Source organism: Montipora capricornis, chromosome 13, assembly GCF_036669925.1.
Source record: "Montipora capricornis isolate CH-2021 chromosome 13, ASM3666992v2, whole genome shotgun sequence".
NCBI lineage: Eukaryota > Metazoa > Cnidaria > Anthozoa > Scleractinia > Acroporidae > Montipora > Montipora capricornis.
The window spans coordinates 49,837,244-49,855,027 of record NC_090895.1 but is presented as its reverse complement, the minus strand read 5'-3'; the positions used below and the strand labels follow the sequence as shown (position 1 = coordinate 49,855,027).

General features: G+C 41.0%; 2 protein-coding genes and 1 pseudogene across 3 annotated transcripts in view; all 3 read right to left on the bottom strand.

Annotated features, from left to right (window-relative positions):
• Positions 1-699: 699 nt before the first annotated feature.
• Positions 700-1,625, bottom strand: LOC138030944 (52 kDa repressor of the inhibitor of the protein kinase-like; annotated as a pseudogene).
• A 5,155-nt stretch (positions 1,626-6,780) lies between these two features.
• On the bottom strand, positions 6,781-10,758 carry LOC138029059 (uncharacterized). Of its 2 annotated transcripts, none has more exons than XM_068876737.1 (3): positions 10,392-10,758; positions 9,031-9,141; positions 6,781-7,537 (listed from the first exon to the last, which is right to left on the bottom strand). In XM_068876737.1, the coding sequence occupies exons 1-3, from the start codon at positions 10,547-10,549 to the stop codon at positions 7,519-7,521; spliced, it is 288 nt and encodes a 95-aa protein (XP_068732838.1). In that variant the 5' UTR covers positions 10,550-10,758; the 3' UTR covers positions 6,781-7,518. The 2 variants fall into 2 exon arrangements, with proteins under 2 accessions (XP_068732838.1, XP_068732837.1); XM_068876736.1 differs by having other exon boundaries at positions 6,781-7,479.
• Positions 10,759-12,046: 1,288 nt separating this feature from the next.
• Positions 12,047-17,784, bottom strand: part of LOC138030943 (uncharacterized) — a 38,480-nt gene continuing 32,742 nt past the window's right edge. The window contains exons 10-11 of the mRNA XM_068878799.1: positions 12,577-14,807; positions 12,047-12,145 (exon numbers count right to left, since the gene is read on the bottom strand). Of these exons, the coding sequence (XP_068734900.1) occupies positions 12,047-12,145; positions 12,577-14,807 (2,330 nt within the window). The remainder of the gene's footprint in view (positions 12,146-12,576; positions 14,808-17,784) is intronic.

Sequence of the window (17,784 nt, the reverse complement as noted above, 5' to 3'; positions counted from 1 at the left end):
AGTATAACTCATTGATCCAAGTGGCCCTTTTAAAGCAGATTCCTCATTAACTAAATTTTATTTAGCGGTTCATATATTCATAACCATGACTTCCTTTTCAGAGTTAAAAAAACTGGCCAGCAGTGAGTTGGTTTATGGAGAGAAGGTTCACTTAAAACACAATAAGAAAATTGTATTCTGTGCATGGAAAATTAAATGTGGAATCTGCTGGAGTCTGAAGGGAAGACTATCGTTCTTTCAAGCTCGTAAGTGACACTTTATGCAATACCTGTTCACTTTACGTTTAATTATTTATACCCGTCAGGGTCGTTTGTACAGAACTAGAAAGATGAATGTGAGCAGGCAGCATAACATACGGTATACCGAACTGCTTTCTGTGGTCTCTCACATTTTGATGAGAATAGCAGCGCAAAAATGAACTAGTTATCTAAAAATTGCACTACAGTTCAATGATTTTGATTCCAGATCAACCAGGCCCATAGCTGGAGTATTTCAAGAAGGATTCGTATCCATTTGTCTGACGAAAAACGTTTAGCTTAGGGTGGGGGTAGGGAAGAAAAAGCGCTTTTAATCAAACGTCAGTTTGGATCGCTCTAGTATTGTAAGTCCCTAAATTCCCCACTTTACAAAAAGCTAGTGCATTATTGGTATAACACTAACAGTCCGTATCACAACAAGGGGCTACAGTAACATTAATTGTCACTGCAAATTTGATAGCTCTACCATTAGCGGATGCATGGTAGCAAAAAGCTCCACTACTTCTTCAAGGTCTATTTGCATGTCCTAATGGATATGCAATAGTGCAAGTGACGCTAATCTGTTCTCGCTCATCGTGCATTGCATAAAGGTGTTTAACCTTCGCATCGCGCTGAAGGACCTTTCGCACTCGCAGCTAGTTACAGGCAAAGTGGATAATATTTTGAGCAGAGTGAATATGTTGGGAAATTCATCCTCGTCGCACTGCTTCAGGGCTGTGGCACACGAGCCCGGGAGCTCTTCCTCCTCTGCATACTTGATTCTTCACCGCCGAAATTCTGCCGGGAGGAGCTGTGGAGATGGAAGATCGTCCCTGTACATATCGACGACCCCTTGTAACTCTTGCGACTTCGTTTGATTCTCGTTCATTACAGAGGGAACCAAAGCAAGCAGCCTTGAGGTGTGGACAGTGAAGCGCTCTCCTAGCTGCAAAATTATGTGGTCAAGAAATGGAGCAGCCACGTTGATCCGATAATACTCCTTTGCTATTGGAGCTGGAGCGTTGGCGCGATGACGTTGCCTGCCAGCAACTCTGGGAGCTGTTGGCGCCACTCCCACCTTAGCTGCCATTGCCATTGCCTTCTCATACGCATCATCATACATCTCGCCCATATCGGCGCCATGTCCTGGTACGACTTGAGCACACTCGAAACCATCGTGAAAGCCTTGAAAATGTCATTGCTCTTCCGTTGCAATTTCGTTGTTAGAGCACTCATGTGCGACAGGTAGAGGTATCCAATGAGAAACGTCATGAAAAATTCAAAGTTCGTAATGGCTTGGAGTAGTCCAGAGGCATCCCTCTTGGTGGCTGTGTTCCAGCATCCATAAAACTGGGCTGGACAGTCGTCGTGGTGTAGATTATATGCCATGACTTCCAAAACATACTCGAAGGATTCATAAAAATGCTCGTACGCTTCAGACCTCTCTTCCCATCTGGTCGTACAAAGAGTTCTAAGAGGCTTTTTTCCGAAAACTTAACAGTGAAAACAACAAATATTTTATTTTGAATAGGCTAGCGCAAGCTCAATCCTGACAATCTAAGAGTTGGCACTCGGTTAGGTCGGCAACAGCAAAAAAAAAAAAAAAAATCTTGGGCCTCAAGGGGGGTTCGTTCGAACCCCTCGAACCCCTCCTCCTACCGGCCTGTCAACGAGCTGTTATTTTGCCGAGTTTAAGTCTCTACTTCTCTCTTAGATCATTTTAAATCGTGCCAATCAAAATCGAAGAAACCGCCGCAAAGGCAACAAACTCTCCTCGGAATGTTGAACCGAAAGAGAAAGCTTTCAGAGGAGGGAACATTAAACGAGGTAAATGTTCAACTGACTGTTGATTCAGACGTAGATGTTTCCGATACGGAGGACACGAGAACGTAGTAAGTTCTGGTGACATCAAAACTTGTTAAATGCGGAAGTAAATAAGAACAGCCTTTGCCAAAACTAAAGTATAAACGTAATTGTTCCGTTTCGTTGATGAAACTAAAGAAACTAGTAATATCACATGTGAAAAAATCACCAGAAGTTAGTTTCATGATCTTGCCCATTTTGCCGTTTGTAGTTCAGACGGAGAAAGCAATTCAGTGAACGATATGAGTGACAATAGCATGCAGCTATCATCTGAAGATAGCGACGCCAGTGCACCATATGTAGAGACCGACTCTTCATCTGATTCCATAATTATAGACAAGGAATGGTCGCTTATTGCAATTGGTGTAGAAAGTGCTGATCCCGTCTGTGTCAAGCTCAATGAACTAATTCGAAGGGGAAAAATATCGAAGGAAAGAATATTTTACAAATATCTTCAAGACGTAGTAGAATTCTATTATGATCCGCGACACGAATACAGTGAGGATGTCGTCGAATATTTTAACACACTTTTTTATCTCGGTGGACATCGGACAACAACTATGATTCGGGGACCAATGTTTGCAGGAAAAGGAAGGGGTTTTTTTCATAGTTCAGATACATGTTGAATGAATCTCGGGGGCCCATCAGAAGAAGCATACCGCAAACGGCAAGCTGGGTACACAACCAAGTCGGGGGTGATCAAAAGTCTCTGCGACGCATTCTTAAAACTGTCTTCAACAGATGGCGTATCAAATACGGTTGTCCTTATTGACATTAGGGAGCTTAAGCACGTGCGTTTTTGAGACGCGGACGGCAACCGGAAGAGAACATTTTGCGTGCCAGGACAGTGGTGTCTCACGGATTTTTTTACTAATCATTCCTAATGGATAAAAGATACTTATCAATATAAAGGTGGTAGTGAACAGACAAGTTATAATGGAAAACAGCCAACTTCCGGTTGCCGTTCGCGTCTCAAAAACGTGCATGCTTAAACTCCCTATTGATACACTGAAGGTAGTGCCATGCGCTTTAGCCAATGACGGCCCTCAATTCGGTTCGATCAACGAACTAAACTAAACATTGTACTGACTTTAAATGTAGACTCCACTTTTGTTCAGGATAACCCACAACCGAGCCCTAATTTTTTTAAGAGCGCACGTCATCACCGAAGCACTAGTTTTTTCTGTTACCGTCTTAGACAACAGTTGTAGTCTTCCCTGTGCCGTTGAATATGTTGCCAAAAACAGGTAAAACCGGCGAGGAAATGAAGAATCGTTGTGACACAACTTGTAAGCTTCTGCAAGTCTGTGAGGCATGTCGGAATATGGTGCCATCAATTGAAAACACCATGATTCTTCAAGAAATAAACATTTGCGATAGTGCATGCAACGAGTGTTTCAAAGAAAAGGTAGTATGCGAGGAGTGCAAACAACATTGCCAGACCAGCTTCTTTCCGAGTCTTCGTGATTGCAAACGATGTATAGAGTATGGTAAAAAGTGCGTTAAGGCAGCCGTCCTTATTGTGACTGTTAAAAAAATCTCAATTAAAAATCTCAATTAAAAAGCCTAACCTTAAATTGCCATCGTGGATAGCTTCCTTCCTGTGTTCCGACGCGATTTGAGCCATTTCACAATTTTGTGGTTGTCAACGGTTATAATAAAATCCCAAGGCTGGAGACTAAATTCTCAGGTGCCACCAATTTGAGTCAAATATTCCTGGATAAAATATTCCCACGGTCACAGTTTCACATCAGAATCAATTGACAAAGATTGAACTTTCATTTCAACCCACTATCAACGCAATAGCAGTCCTGCAAACAACATTGCAACAAAACAGCATTCAAAGGCGGTGCTTTAGCACAAACGTGGCCACGGCTTTGACCATTGATAACAAACTGATCCTTACTGGGGTGGCGGACCGTAGTTTGTCAACCGCAACATTTCTTTATTTCCCTGGGTCTATCACAGTCACGCCTCCTTCGTGTTGACAAAGTTCAAACACGTTGGCGAAGCCGAAAGCATCGAAAGATGAAAGCCCTGGGTCTACCGACGTGATTGTTTTCTCTCAGATGCTAATAATTAAATTTCACTGGCTTCAGTAAGTCCAGCCACAAAATATTCGTAGCACAATATCCTACGCGAACGAAGTTGATTTGCATGTTAATATATACTCCTTGAAGGCTTGAGTCAATACACCTTATTATTCCAAAATGGCCGCTGATTTATGTGGATACAAATTGGCTCTTGTTGTCTCGTTCAAGATAAAATATTCTTTTGAATTTTAAGCTTAAGAACGAGGCATCAAGGGCTAATTTGAATAAAAACAAAAGAATGTTTAAATGGCGGCCATTTTGGAATAAGGTGTATGCAGTCACGTCGGGAGACCCAGGGGAATAAAAAAAATTGCGCTTGATAAACTTCGGGACCAAATTTTATTGGCATAATAAATGTTAATTTCTTGAAGGCTTGATAAATACAGTTACGATCGTGAACAGCCTACTACGTGCAAAATCCTATTAACTAATAAAAGCGGCATGAATGCGCAAAAGTTTGTTTACTGCGGCTTTCATTCTCGCATCTTTCAATGCTTTCCGGCTTCGCGAATGTTTAAAGTTTGTCAAAACGAAGGAGGCGTGACTGTGATTGGACGACTGAGTCAATGCAGTCACGCCAGTAGACCCAGAGGAATAAAGAAATTTTGCGGTTGACAAACTACGGTCAGCCACCCCGGTAAGGGTCAATTTGTTATCAACGGTCGAAGCCGTGGCCACTTTTGTGCTACAGCACCGCCTTAGTATGCTGTTTTGTTGCAATATTCACCGCCTGACGTTGCTCGCAGTAGTGCTATTGCGTTGATTGTGAGTTGAAATGAAAGTTCAATCTTTGTCATGGGAACATTTTATCAAGGATGATTTGACTCTAACTGCATGGTGGCTCCTGAGAATTTGGTCTCCAGCCTTGGGATTTTATTATACCCGTTGACAACCACGAAATTGTGAAATGGCTCAAATCGCGTCGGATCTGGAAAATAAGCACACAGGAAGGAAACTGTCCACGATGGCAATAAGGCTAGGCTTTTTAATTGAGATTTTTTCCATATAATTATCTTCTTAAGCTTTTTATCGGGATTCTCATACAAATCCTTACATTTTTGTCGGCCATGCTCACACTGAGCTTGGGGCGCCTGTGAGGAGACAAGGGAGGCAGCAATCAGCCGCCGGCGCGTGACCTAGTCCACTTTAAGCTGGAACTGACGCCAAACCAGTGAAATTCTCACCTTAAAGACACCAGCACCTGATCGATTAGGGATGTCCCCATACCTTCGCTCACACATAATGAGAGGTTAGACGGGCAAAATCTTTTGTTTGGACACTAAGTAATATGGGTCTATTATCATGAATTTAGAAGACTGAAAGCTTGATATGGATTATGGGAAATGGTCATATATTTTTTAAAAGACAACGAAAGACAACCCGAATGTTTTGGAATCGATGCTGGGAATGTTGATTGACCCGTCACCCAACCGCTTGACCAAACTAATCTATTTGATAATGCTGTGTTATCACTCGGCAACAAACAATATTAAACACTGCAAAAGATAGATAGATAGATAGATAGATAGATAGATAGATAGATAGATAGATAGATAGATAGATAGATAGATAGATAGATAGATAGATAGATAGCTTTATTAAATAAAACCATTGCAGCCAAGGGCTGAATTACGGCTATTTACAAGTGAACAAAGATTCTAAAATATATTTAAAAACTAAATCTAAAAATATATTAAAAGCAAAGTTGCACACCGAGAACTAAAAGCTAAGAACGGGAAGAATTTGCCATTAAAAAGCTCCGCTTAAAGCGATTTGTCTTACAAAGAGAGACATTGAAATTCCTCTTTTTCCTGAGAGTTACTTGGCATTCATTCTTTGGCGGCAGTAAGTCATGGAGCCTGTGGTTGGGGTATTGAAGGATCTTATCGAAGAGGCGCGTGGTGAGTTCCTCTCTTCGAGCGCTTAATAGCGGCAGCCCCTGGGCGCCGCGCGCTTCGGAATAGCTCAAGGTGGGATAGATGATACGAAAGGCGCGTTTTTGAAGCCTTTCCAGTTTATCTGCTAGGTATATGGGAAGGCTATTATGAAAGGTCTCGCAAGCGTATTCGGCGACCGGCCGAATGCATGTGGTGTAGAAACATACAAGTTCATGCGGGTCGAGGTCCGCTTGTTTTAACTGCCTCAGCAAGGTCGGTTACGAAACTTCACGACAAAGCTAACCATTTTAAAATCAAAGCTTAGGCCTCAATTATTAATCTAGCTTAGGTCTAATTACTCTTCCGCAACGATGTTCTATGGGAGACTACTTAAATATATGTTTTCTGAGAGTGCGGTGTCTTCAGTGATGTAGAGGAAAGAAGCGGTTCCTATAGCTATAAAGAGAAACTCCGGGTTCAAATCCAATCCACGGATATATTTTTTAAAATTTCTTTATTTCCTCTGCTAACACAAGTCCTGAGACAGAGTGCCCTAAATTCACGATAATAGTGATTATGAATTCAAAGCAAATCAAGAATTCACGTGTAAAGCAAATCAAGAATTCACGTGTTTGCAAAAGATGGCCACGGCTCATTTTGCAGGACTACTATTACTATTATCATTTTGCTATTAGTATATATATCAATATATCCAGAACAAATTTCTAGACCTTTAAAATATGATACAAGTCTCGAATCGTTAATTAATGGAATTTAAACTATTTTCAATTAAAAGCTTTTATTATTATACAAATTTATGAAAACTTAACGTAATGGTCCGCGAAGAGACTCTCTCTTCGCGATGGGAGAGAAAGATCTCTCTCTTCCTCTCTCTCTTTCCCACCGCAGAGAGAGAGAGAGCTTGCTCGCAGGCTATATATTTACGTAAAGGAAGAGAAAACAGAGAGATTATGAATAAAGCACACCGTATTTACTCGAATAATAATGTTGAATGGTCAAACATTCATGGTGTTGGGTGTCATTAGCTTAGTTGGGCTCAATACTGATTCGGGGGATGGGGATGAAAGGGGCAAAGGTAGAAAGTGGTCAGGAAAAGAGTCGTGTGCAGTACTGTCCAAATGTAATTGGTCGAGGTTTGCAGTTTTAAAGTTCATGTTGAGCGCAAAATGTTTTTGGTTACAAAGGCATAGCCGCTTATCACATTGGTAAATAAACGCTCTTTTGTAATGCCATGCGATATAAGAGCACCTGACAGTTAGTGTAGGATTGTTAGGTTAGTGGTTGTTTCTTTATCTGCAACTGTACTTTGTCGATCAGTCCACATCTTCCACTCTGTTATCTCTATTGTCCTTGTGTTCTTGCCGTTCCCTGCTTTCACTTGGAAATCCACTGTATATATGAGATCGTACAATTTAGGTTAGAACAGTCCTAACTGGCATAAAATTCACTAGAAAGACAAAATAAAATATATACAAGGCTAAAAATTATAAATCATAGTAAAAAGTGGTTATGGTAATTTCAAAACCGATGATGACAATAAGTTGAAAACGTTCGGTTTGATAATGACCGTCCTATCTGTAATCATTCTGAGGCTTCTATATATGTATATTATTCTGGGTGAAGTTAAATAGGCACAACAGACGCAAACACTAATTCTTGTTTGGTGATTGGACTATACTTGTACATATGTTTCAAGGAATGAAATGATATATGAAAGGAATCATATATTGAACTGCGGATGTGAAATCAAGTGAAGCTATGACCCTCGCAGTTCTGGACGCAATTTTAGCGATTGCGTAGAGAACAAGCCTGGACTTCAACGGAGTTTGAACCCTTGACCTCGCGATACCGGTGCGACGCTCTAACCAACTGAGCTATGAAGCCACTGACGTTGGGAGCTGGTCATTTGTGGGTTGTTATGTTCCCGTGATGAATGAATACACGAATGAAATCATACATTGCGTTCATAACTGCGAATATCATAGCTTCACTTGATTTCATATCCGCAGTTCAATATATGATTCCTTTCATATATCATTTCATTCGTTGATTCGTTCATCACGGGAACATTACAACCCACAAATGACCAGCCCCCAACGCCAATTCATAGCTCAGTTGGTTAGAGCGTTGCACCGGTATCACGAGGTCATGGGTTCAAAGCCTGCTGAAGTGCTGAATTCTTTAGGCTTCTTCTCTACGCAATCGCCAAAATTTGCGTTCATAACTGCGAGGATCCTACCAGTCCTTCACTTGATCGTATATATGTTGTCGGTCAAATCCGGTCTCAAGTTGAATCCGTTTTTACCTAAGTTAAATTGGTGATCCTCATTCTACCTAGATTGAATATGCACTCTACCTAGTTTAAGCAGGTCTCAGCCCCCCCGCCCCCCCCCTCCTTCCTCCCAAAAAGGACTGAAAACACCTATCCCTTCCATCTGTCTCACGCGTCTCACCATAGCTTCTTAACGTTTCCTATCATCTAATTGTTTTATGTATGTATTCTTGTATTCATACACTTATCCATTCATTCTCAACATTACAGCATTAATAAGGAGGCAAAGAACTGTACTATGCACTTACCGGTACTCGACTCGGACCTTCTAGACCTATAGTCCAGTGTCTTCACCACTACGCTACAATGACGAACATGCTCAACCCAACACAGTTCTTTTGATTATTTGCTTTAGTATAATAAGTCAGTTGATGCCCATGTCTAATAACCAAAATTAATCCTAACCTGACCCTATTTATTCTCTACGCTTAATTTACGCTCTCAAAAAGTTTTTTAATTCATCTGAGTGCGTATTCAACCTAGGTAAAAACAGATTCTAGCTGAGAACGGATTTTACCGGCAACACATACATGGTTGGCGCATGCATGGTTGAAGCTGGCGCAATGTTGAAAAAGTTTAGTACAACTACAAAAAGACCCTTCGCTCACCTTGGGCCTCCAGTGCCAACATTTAGCTCGCTGTTATCACCAATGACGGCATTACCACCTGAGACACTGATATCATAACTGCTCTGGCCAGCGGTGAGTTGTGGACGGACACTGAAAGAAATCAATTGTTGATTCTGTTGACTTTAATATTTCAGACTGATTGCCACACGTGCAAAAGGAGCGTTGAACCAATCAGAGTTAAAATTAAATAAATGTGACTTCCTTGAAGCGCGGGAATATGAACGTGTGCTAGTATTGGTTTTCGTTTTGCTTCATTACACAGGCCAACCAAGCGTGGAATTAGATATAACGTGCGCTGGGTGTGTTCTTTAACGGTTTGTACGAAGGTAAAGATGTGCTTTAAAAGCAAGATTGTTGTTCAGTAATCTTTCTACTCAACCCGTCTCTTGAGCGAATTTGATGCGATGCCAGGGAGATTATTGTTTTCCTACTTTCTGCTTTCCCACCACGAAGAAAAATTTCAACATTTCTGTATGGTATGCCTGGCTAGTCTATGGCTAGTCTAAATCACAGGAAAGGAGGTAAACAATCAACTTTGTTCTTAAAGTTTACCGGCGAATTTTTTTTTTTCCAGGGGCAGGTTACTTCTGGCCTCCGTCTGACTGTAAAGTTGTTTGAAGCAGCATATTTAGGTCTTGTAGAGCAATTTATTGTTCTAACTAGTAGCATATCGTTACATTTCCCGCTGCTCGGCCGAAAGCGCTAATATAAAGCTAATGGGTTTTGGCCATGATGTGTACTTTGTTGTGGAGCAGAAATAGTGTCTAGTCGTTCTAGCGCTGGACTACTAATTGAGGACACTGTAAACTTAAATCAACAAATTAACGCAAATCATATCAAATGTTGGTTTCTGAGGATAGGGGAAACCGGAGTACCCGGAGAAAAACCTCTCGGTGCAGAGTACAGAACCAACACAATCAACCCACATATGACGCCGAGTCTGGGAATCGAACCCAGGCCACATTGATGGAAATTAAATTACGATTACGATTAGAGCGGTTTTCAATTGAGTGTCGAAAGTAATTAGTTAATTACTTTGGTTTATGATTACTTCACTCATTGATTGGTTCATAGTTCTCGCGCCACTTTTTCAAACAATCATAAGTGTTAGCAAAACCAATTGTGGCTCGCGCGTGCACATTTTCCCGCGCTTTCTGACGGCTACGTGTAATTACTTCGAGTTTTGATTGGTTTACTGGATGGTCTCCATCCCTTTTGATTGGCCAAAGTAATTACTTTGGTTTTGGTTTTACGACACTCGTTTGAAAACCGCTCTACGATTAAATTAAGGCCTCAAGGACTATGTGCAATGTGTCCACTACAGAACTGGTAGAACTTACGTGGCATCAGGGAGATTTCCAAGGTTGACTTGACTACCTGTTCCTACCGCAGCAACGGCTCCGGGATGGACATCAAGTTTAAACTCAGCGTTTACGTTTACGTCTAATTCTTTGACACAAACGACTGATAAAAAGCAGATAAGAAAACAGAGCAACATTGGCTAATTATCTTGAATGGACTAAAAAACAAATCTCTCTTTAGTCCCAAAAATTACTACTGCATGGAGAAAAATTCAACAAACCAACTTTCACAAAACGGTACAGATTTATCATTCTTTTGCATCGATGTAAATCTATTGTTAATTAAACATAGTGTCTTCATTTTGGTTCAAATATCAAGTGCTTTTGGATTTTGCGCATGCTAGCTTAGGAGTTTATAGAGGCCTTTGTTTATATCTAGACTAAGGATCAATCATCGCAAATCCAGAGTGACAACTCTAAACATAAAAACCGCCTCATTCTTTCACTGAAAACCTCAGAGGAAACTTTACAGCTTATTTTGATTTCATCCATAGCATTCCTATAAAGTGTTTTCCTTTTTTCATCATTCATTAGTAACTTATTTTTTGCCTTTATTTATTCATTTCATTTATCCAGTTAGATAGTTATTAAAGAAATTCGAAACTTGAACATGATCAATTGACGTCTGTGACCTGTGATTGATGTGTAACGTTTGTTCCGGCAATCACTTAATTAAAGGTTGCCTTTTTGCCACATGTTCCATACAAATAAATATAAGGTATATATTTAGTAGGTCAAATCCGGTCTCAAGTTGAATCGGTTTTTACTTACGTTGTAGGTTGAATATGCACTCTAACTAGTCTCAATCAGCTATCAACCCCCCAAAAAGGACTCAAGACACCTATACCTTCCCTCAAGCTCTGTCTTACGAATCTCAACATATCTTCATCATGTTTCGTATCATTTTATCGGTTACTATATTCCATTCCGTCTAAACATTACAACATAGCAAGGGAACAAAGAACTGTACCATACACTTACCAGTACCCGAACTAGGACCCTCCAGACCTATAATTATGACTGTGTCTTCACCACTACACTACAACGACGAACATGCTCAAGTCAGCACGGATATTTTCATTATTTACTGTTATATAATCAACTGATATCCATTCATGGCAACCAAAACTAATACTAACCTAATTTTTCTCAAGCCTTAATTCAGACTCCAAAAGAAGTTTCTTCAATTCATCTGAGGGCGTATTTCACCAAGGTAACATGACGATCACCAATTTAAGATAGGTAAAAAAGGACTCAACCTGAGAACGGATTTTACCGGCAACATACATACATATACTCTCTCCCTCTCCCTCTCCCCCTCTCTTTCTCTCTCTCTATAGGTATAGCTATATATATATCCCACTATTAGCTTACCTGCGGTTCCAGCCGATATGATTTCCCTGAAGCGCTCGGAAACTTCAAGTGAATTTAAATATTCAGCTTCTCGTGAAAAACGAGGGCTGATTAGTGCCCCGGTTTCAACGCCTGGGTTGTCCAGTGCGCCTTGGCTGCACTGAAGATTCTCTCCCAATTGACACGCGTTCCGTGATGTACATACTGGGCCATCATTTTGATCGCTTAAAACTGAAAGCCCTTCAAAAAGGGATTGAGAAATTAAAGATATTCAATGTCAGTCAATGTTGAAGAACATAAGCAGTCGTACTGTAGTTTACAAATAAAGCCTCACCTTCGTTGGTTAAAAGACCTCTTACACCTGGTTCACGATGGACATGCTGTTTAGTAAAAAGAGTCAATAATTTATAACCAAGTAAATGCTGTAAATAACCCTACATCGAGAACAATCTGAGTTCACCCAACCATTTTCGCAAAAAGTCACCCTTTTAGTCAAGCGATAAAGATTCAAAGCACTCTTTATGAAGAGAGGGAGGTGAAGGACTGTTCTGCGTATCAGAAAAGTAGGTTGTAGCTTAATTAACTATATTCGTTTCCTTTGAAAACTGACAATAGCTTATGACAAAGTGTTGTGCTTTTACCGTATTTTGCTCCACTTTGTATTCCCAACCCTATGGAACGTTATGTCAGACTCGGAAGTCCTAAATTTAAAAATTGTATTACGGAAATTTCATTCGATTCCCTCTCCTCCAATTTACGGAACTTTGAGGAAGGGGAAGAGGGTGGGGGGTGGGGGAGGGGGGGTTGGTACCTGCTGTCCTGAGGGACGGACCCAAGGTGAAAACTGCTCAACGTCAACAACGACATCTTCTTTAAGTCCAGGCTTGGTACAAACGATTGGTGTCTTTGCACTGTCCAACTGAGAGAGCGACAAAAAACGAAGACAGTGCTCCTCTTTGCATCCTTTAAGACCATGTGAATCACAGTAATCCTCAAGAGCCCCTCCTTGACAGCACACTGGGCACAGAACCGCCAATTCATATCTCATTTTTCTTAACCAGAAAAACTCATTGCGCATGCTCTCTAACCTTAAGCCCAGCTGCTGGCAAACAACACTAGCGCAATGACTGGCACAAGTATGTGCAGTTGCCTTTTGCTGGACGTGTGCGCAAATAGCGACTTCAACAGTTGAAGTGTGGCATACGAAGATCACAGAACAGATATTGTCTCCGCAGGTAATGAATCTAACAACGTTCTGGAACAACTGAGGTATTTCTGCGCTCAAAAAATTTCCTTTGCCCCACCGAAAGAACTGTAGGACTAATCGATGAAAAAAACCTGCAGGGACTTTCTTAGGTTTAAATTTAACAAACAGTGACGGGACTTGTGCTGAAGAAACCAAATTGACAACTGGATCGGTTTTCAACATAGATGGTACCAAGTAGCTCTTTGGCTTTTCCGAAGACAAAGGGCACAGCAAACTGAATTTTTCCATGATGGTAATGAGACCCTGGTACAATCCTTCCTTTTCGCATAAAGGTCCCCAAACATGACTCAACAGTTCCTCATGCAAGACTCCTTTCTTTTCAAGCTCGGACCAGAGGTGGAATAATTTCTTTTCCTTTCTGTCATAACGTTTGACGGTTATTACATTTTTAAACACATCAATTAACCACTGTATATCTAATACCACCAATTCGTTCAAAGCTGGGGTGTCATTAAAATGAATCAAAATTCGCAGGTCATGCAAATAGTTCATCACTGTCTCAAACTCTACGTCATCAACGATATTGCAAGATTCTGCGATGTCCTTTGCCGTTTCCAGGGAAACAAAGTGCTTTTCTTCTTCTTTTAATGCTGCTAGGGCCTTGTCAAATTTTAGCCATTTGATTGGAATGGTTTTGCTAATACGTGGTAGTCCTTTAGCAACGTCATACACTTCTTCTCTCAAACTTACCACTTCCGAACACTCAGACTCTGTACCAGATTTTGTGTTATCCACAACGAAAACGTCAGACAAGTGGTTTCCGTATGGTTTTCTCTTTAGACATCCAAAGATTTCATGGGCTATCTCTGTAGGATTGCGCTCCTTGTCATAAGGTGTATCGGCATGGGTGCACACTAAAAAAACAGGAGGTAGCATTTGTGGCAACATCTCATCCTTAGCAGTAGTTTCATTTGCACTCTCCGGGGCACCTCCCGCCAGAGATGCCACAGACATCATCCAAAAATCCAGGTAATCTAAATTGGTCTTTAGATTACTGCTCTGTTGAAATGTTTTGTCTACACCTTGTTTTACAACTGGTTTGGCCGACTCGTCAGGATTTAAGCTGAGATCATACACCAAACAATAAATTGCTTGTTCTGTTACGAAGATCGGATGCGTGTCATAGTAAACTGATTGTCCAGCAAAATCCCACAGAGTTAAAAAAACATGTTCTCTGTTGTCGTCCAAATCATCTTTAAGTACTGTTACAGTTTCCACTGCTATTTCCTCTGGAAGGGTAAGGGTAGAATCAGTACCAGCTTGTTGGTTGTCTCCTGATGGGAAGGGTGATATGTCAGGTGCATCTTTTGTGGGCCTTGGCGCTTTCTCGCGGGCTTCACCTTGTTTAGTATGCCTTTCTGGTTGAATGGTAGTAGTTATTTCGCATTCATCATCGAAGGGAGTTTGTATTTCTTGTGTGATGGTTCTAGATGAGGGGCTTCCATTTCCCTTCCTTAAGTCTTGCACAATTTGCATTGCTACATGACGGTCAAACGAAATATCTCCATCAGCATCCTGCTGTTCAGCTACAGTCCCTTTTCTGAACGCGTCAGTAGTCACCTTGAAATACGAAGGATCCACATTTATTCCCACGGTGCTATCTTCTTCCGGGTCAAAACAGATCCCTTTCAACGACTTTTTTAAGCTCGTCTTTCCGGCTCTATCTTGTCCAATCAGCATTATTGGAACTCTCTTGAGGGAAGTTCTACCGTCAGAGAGGGCCTTGTCATAGGATTTCACGGCTGATGAACCCCGTGCAAGAATTTCAGGAGGAACTAAAAATCGGATGAACAAATTAAATATTAAATCTGAAAAATGAGACCTGCTCTCGCCAATTACAAATGGAGGTTTTGCTTATGTCCTTGAGGACATAAGCATAAATCTGGGGACGAAATAGGTCTTAATTCCCTTACATGAAATATGAAATTTTCGTACATTTTAACTTCGGAGTGTGTAGGGCTCAGGTAAAAGAAATCATCCCAGTTATGAAGGAACTGGAGCAGTTGCGAAAGATCCTGAAAAAACTGTTGGCGTGAATGAGATTCGAACCCATGTCAGTGCGATTGGGCTGCACGTACTCTACCAACTGAGCTATCAAGCCAACTGGGAGCTGATCACTTGTAAATAAAATCCTGAAACAAATCTATGCTCAGTGAACGGTACTCGAATTAACCGAACACATGACCGTGCGATTGCACTGCACTTGCTGTACCAACTGAGATATCGAGCCATCTGGGAGCTGGTCACTTGTAAGTAGAGGCATGAGATAAATCCATGCTCAGTGAACGTGATTCGAACCCATGACAGTGTGATTGCACTGCATGTGCTCTAGAAACTGAGCTATCAAGCCAACTGAGAGCTGGTCACTTGTAACTAGAAGCATGAAATAAATCCGTGCTCGTTGCACAGGACCCATGACCGTGTGATTGCGTAGCACCAGTACTTGCTCTTCCAACAAAGCTATTCAGCCCACTGGGAGCTTATGACTTGTAAGTTCGTAGTGTACTACGCACCAGGTGAATCTACTGACAGAAAGAAGTATTTGAACTGCGGAGTGCTTCTGGATTTTTTTCAGGGCTTCTTTCGCACGCTGCTTCACAACTGCGATTACCACTCTCACTGAGACCTTAATCCGCTTAGTTTCCGATCTTAGAAGTGGCATCCTTTAGTGAAAAAAAATCATTATGCCAAACGCGTATTCATTTGCAACTCTCGTTAAAGTGGTACTATGATCAAAATTTTGCATTTCCTTCTCTCTTCATTTTTGCGAAGTAGGAGTCCTGAATACTACCATGCTAAGTTTTATTTCAAAATTCGAACGGGAAGGCAGATTATTTTGACCTTTAACTGTTTTTTTGGTTTCGACTATCCGCCATTACTCGAATCAAAAATGACCGAGCGTTTCACAAACGACTTGGCACTAGTCAAGAAGATAGGAAGTGACGTCATATTCGCATCACAACCTAGTTTCTAGGGTCTCTCTTCTCTGCCTCTCTTGTCGTTGAGAAAAGAGACCCTGGTTGCGGCTGGTCACGTGGCACTCCTTGACAAACATTTATCCACTGGGTTAGGGTTTTCGTTATATTTTGATCCCACAACTCGTATTCGTTTGACAAGGCATTTTTAAAATCAATTATTAATCTTTACCATACAATGTAAGTTTCAAAAAGGTAAATGTTATATTCCCACAGGAGATTCCCAAAAAAGCGGTCAAGCCAAAAACAAGAGCTTTTGCGACCGATAAGACTTTCGACTTGATGTCGAGCGACGAATATAAACGGTCACACACAAAAAAAGATTTGGTTAGTAGCTCAAGTTGCTTCTGCAAAACATACAGTTACACTATCATAAAACAGTAGATCACACACTACGCTTGCTTGCTTGTTGGTATGTACAGTACACAAAACACCTTGTCGTGAAACGTTTCGACGCTCGCCTTACGTTTGGCCACAAAATCAGATGAAAAGAACTACACCGCCACCTCTCCCTCAACACACATTTGAAAAAGCACCCAGATTTTGGGATCCACGTGACCAGCCGCAACCAGGGTCTCTTTTCTTAACGACAAAGGAGGCAGAGAAGAGAAACCCTGGGAACGAGGTTGATTCGCATCACGGCAAGAAATCGTGGCTAATTTTCTATGCAATCTAAGAGAAGTGAGTGGCGTCTTCGAAGAACTTTTTAGGGACGGATAAGATGAAATAATGTATAGATTTATCTAAGCCTATAAGCGGAGCTCCCAGGTTGTTTATTCTTCCTGGCTGTAGGATTAGTGAAAATAAAAAGGCCTTGGAATTGTTCGCGTTTTGGAGTTTCTACTTCAGGTGATTCCCTTGTTTTGCACCGCGCATCTCACACTGCGCATAACATTGCGACTTTGGAGATGACGGCGTTTCACCTCGGCCATCTGTAGAGAGGCAGTAAAGGCCGTTTTTGCTTTTGAAGAGCTTTTAAGAGCAATCATGATAACTCTTCTCGGTTAAGAAGGTGTTGTTTTGGAACTCACCCCAGTCCTTTCGCGGAAAATGATCATTTTGCAGCTCAAATTACCCCTTTGCCATGCATTATTATAGTGTTACGAAGAAACAAGCACGCTGACCCCCATTTTTAATGGTTCTATTTACCCCTAATAGGTACACGGAAAACACATTTTCAAGGAGAAAAAAAGTTGGATAGTGTAAGTTGTAGTATTTACATATAAATGACGTGGAACTGCATTTGGAGCCAGACACTGAGTGCTAGGTGATAACTGTAGCCGTCCAATTTGCTGACATTTCTTTGCAAGATTGAGCAATTTCAAATCACTTTAGACTTAAAGATTACAGCCCGGACAAACAAATAAGTTCAAGTTTTCAGTAATGCTAAGTAGCTTTTGAGACATGACAACAATTTTTCCGGTTGATTTAGTTTCGAACGCTTCTCGCGTAATTCGGTAAAAAAACACTTAGAATAAAAGGCATACAGCGCAAAAACAAGCATGGTGACCCCATCTTTTTATTGTATTTTTTTAATGTCCTGTGTATGAGTACCAATTGTGTAAACTTTGAAAAAAATCTGGATAGTAACGTCATTTTCAAGGGAATTACCTTAAGCGGCGAAATGTCGGACTTTTAGGATTTTTCACTGGTTCAAGGTCACATAAGTATTTTTATTCTTTTGGTAATAAGTAATCATATTGTTTCTTAGACACTGTCTTTTCGCTCAAGAGACGCTCAAAAGAATAAAGATCAGCAAGTCCTAGCCGGACAGAAG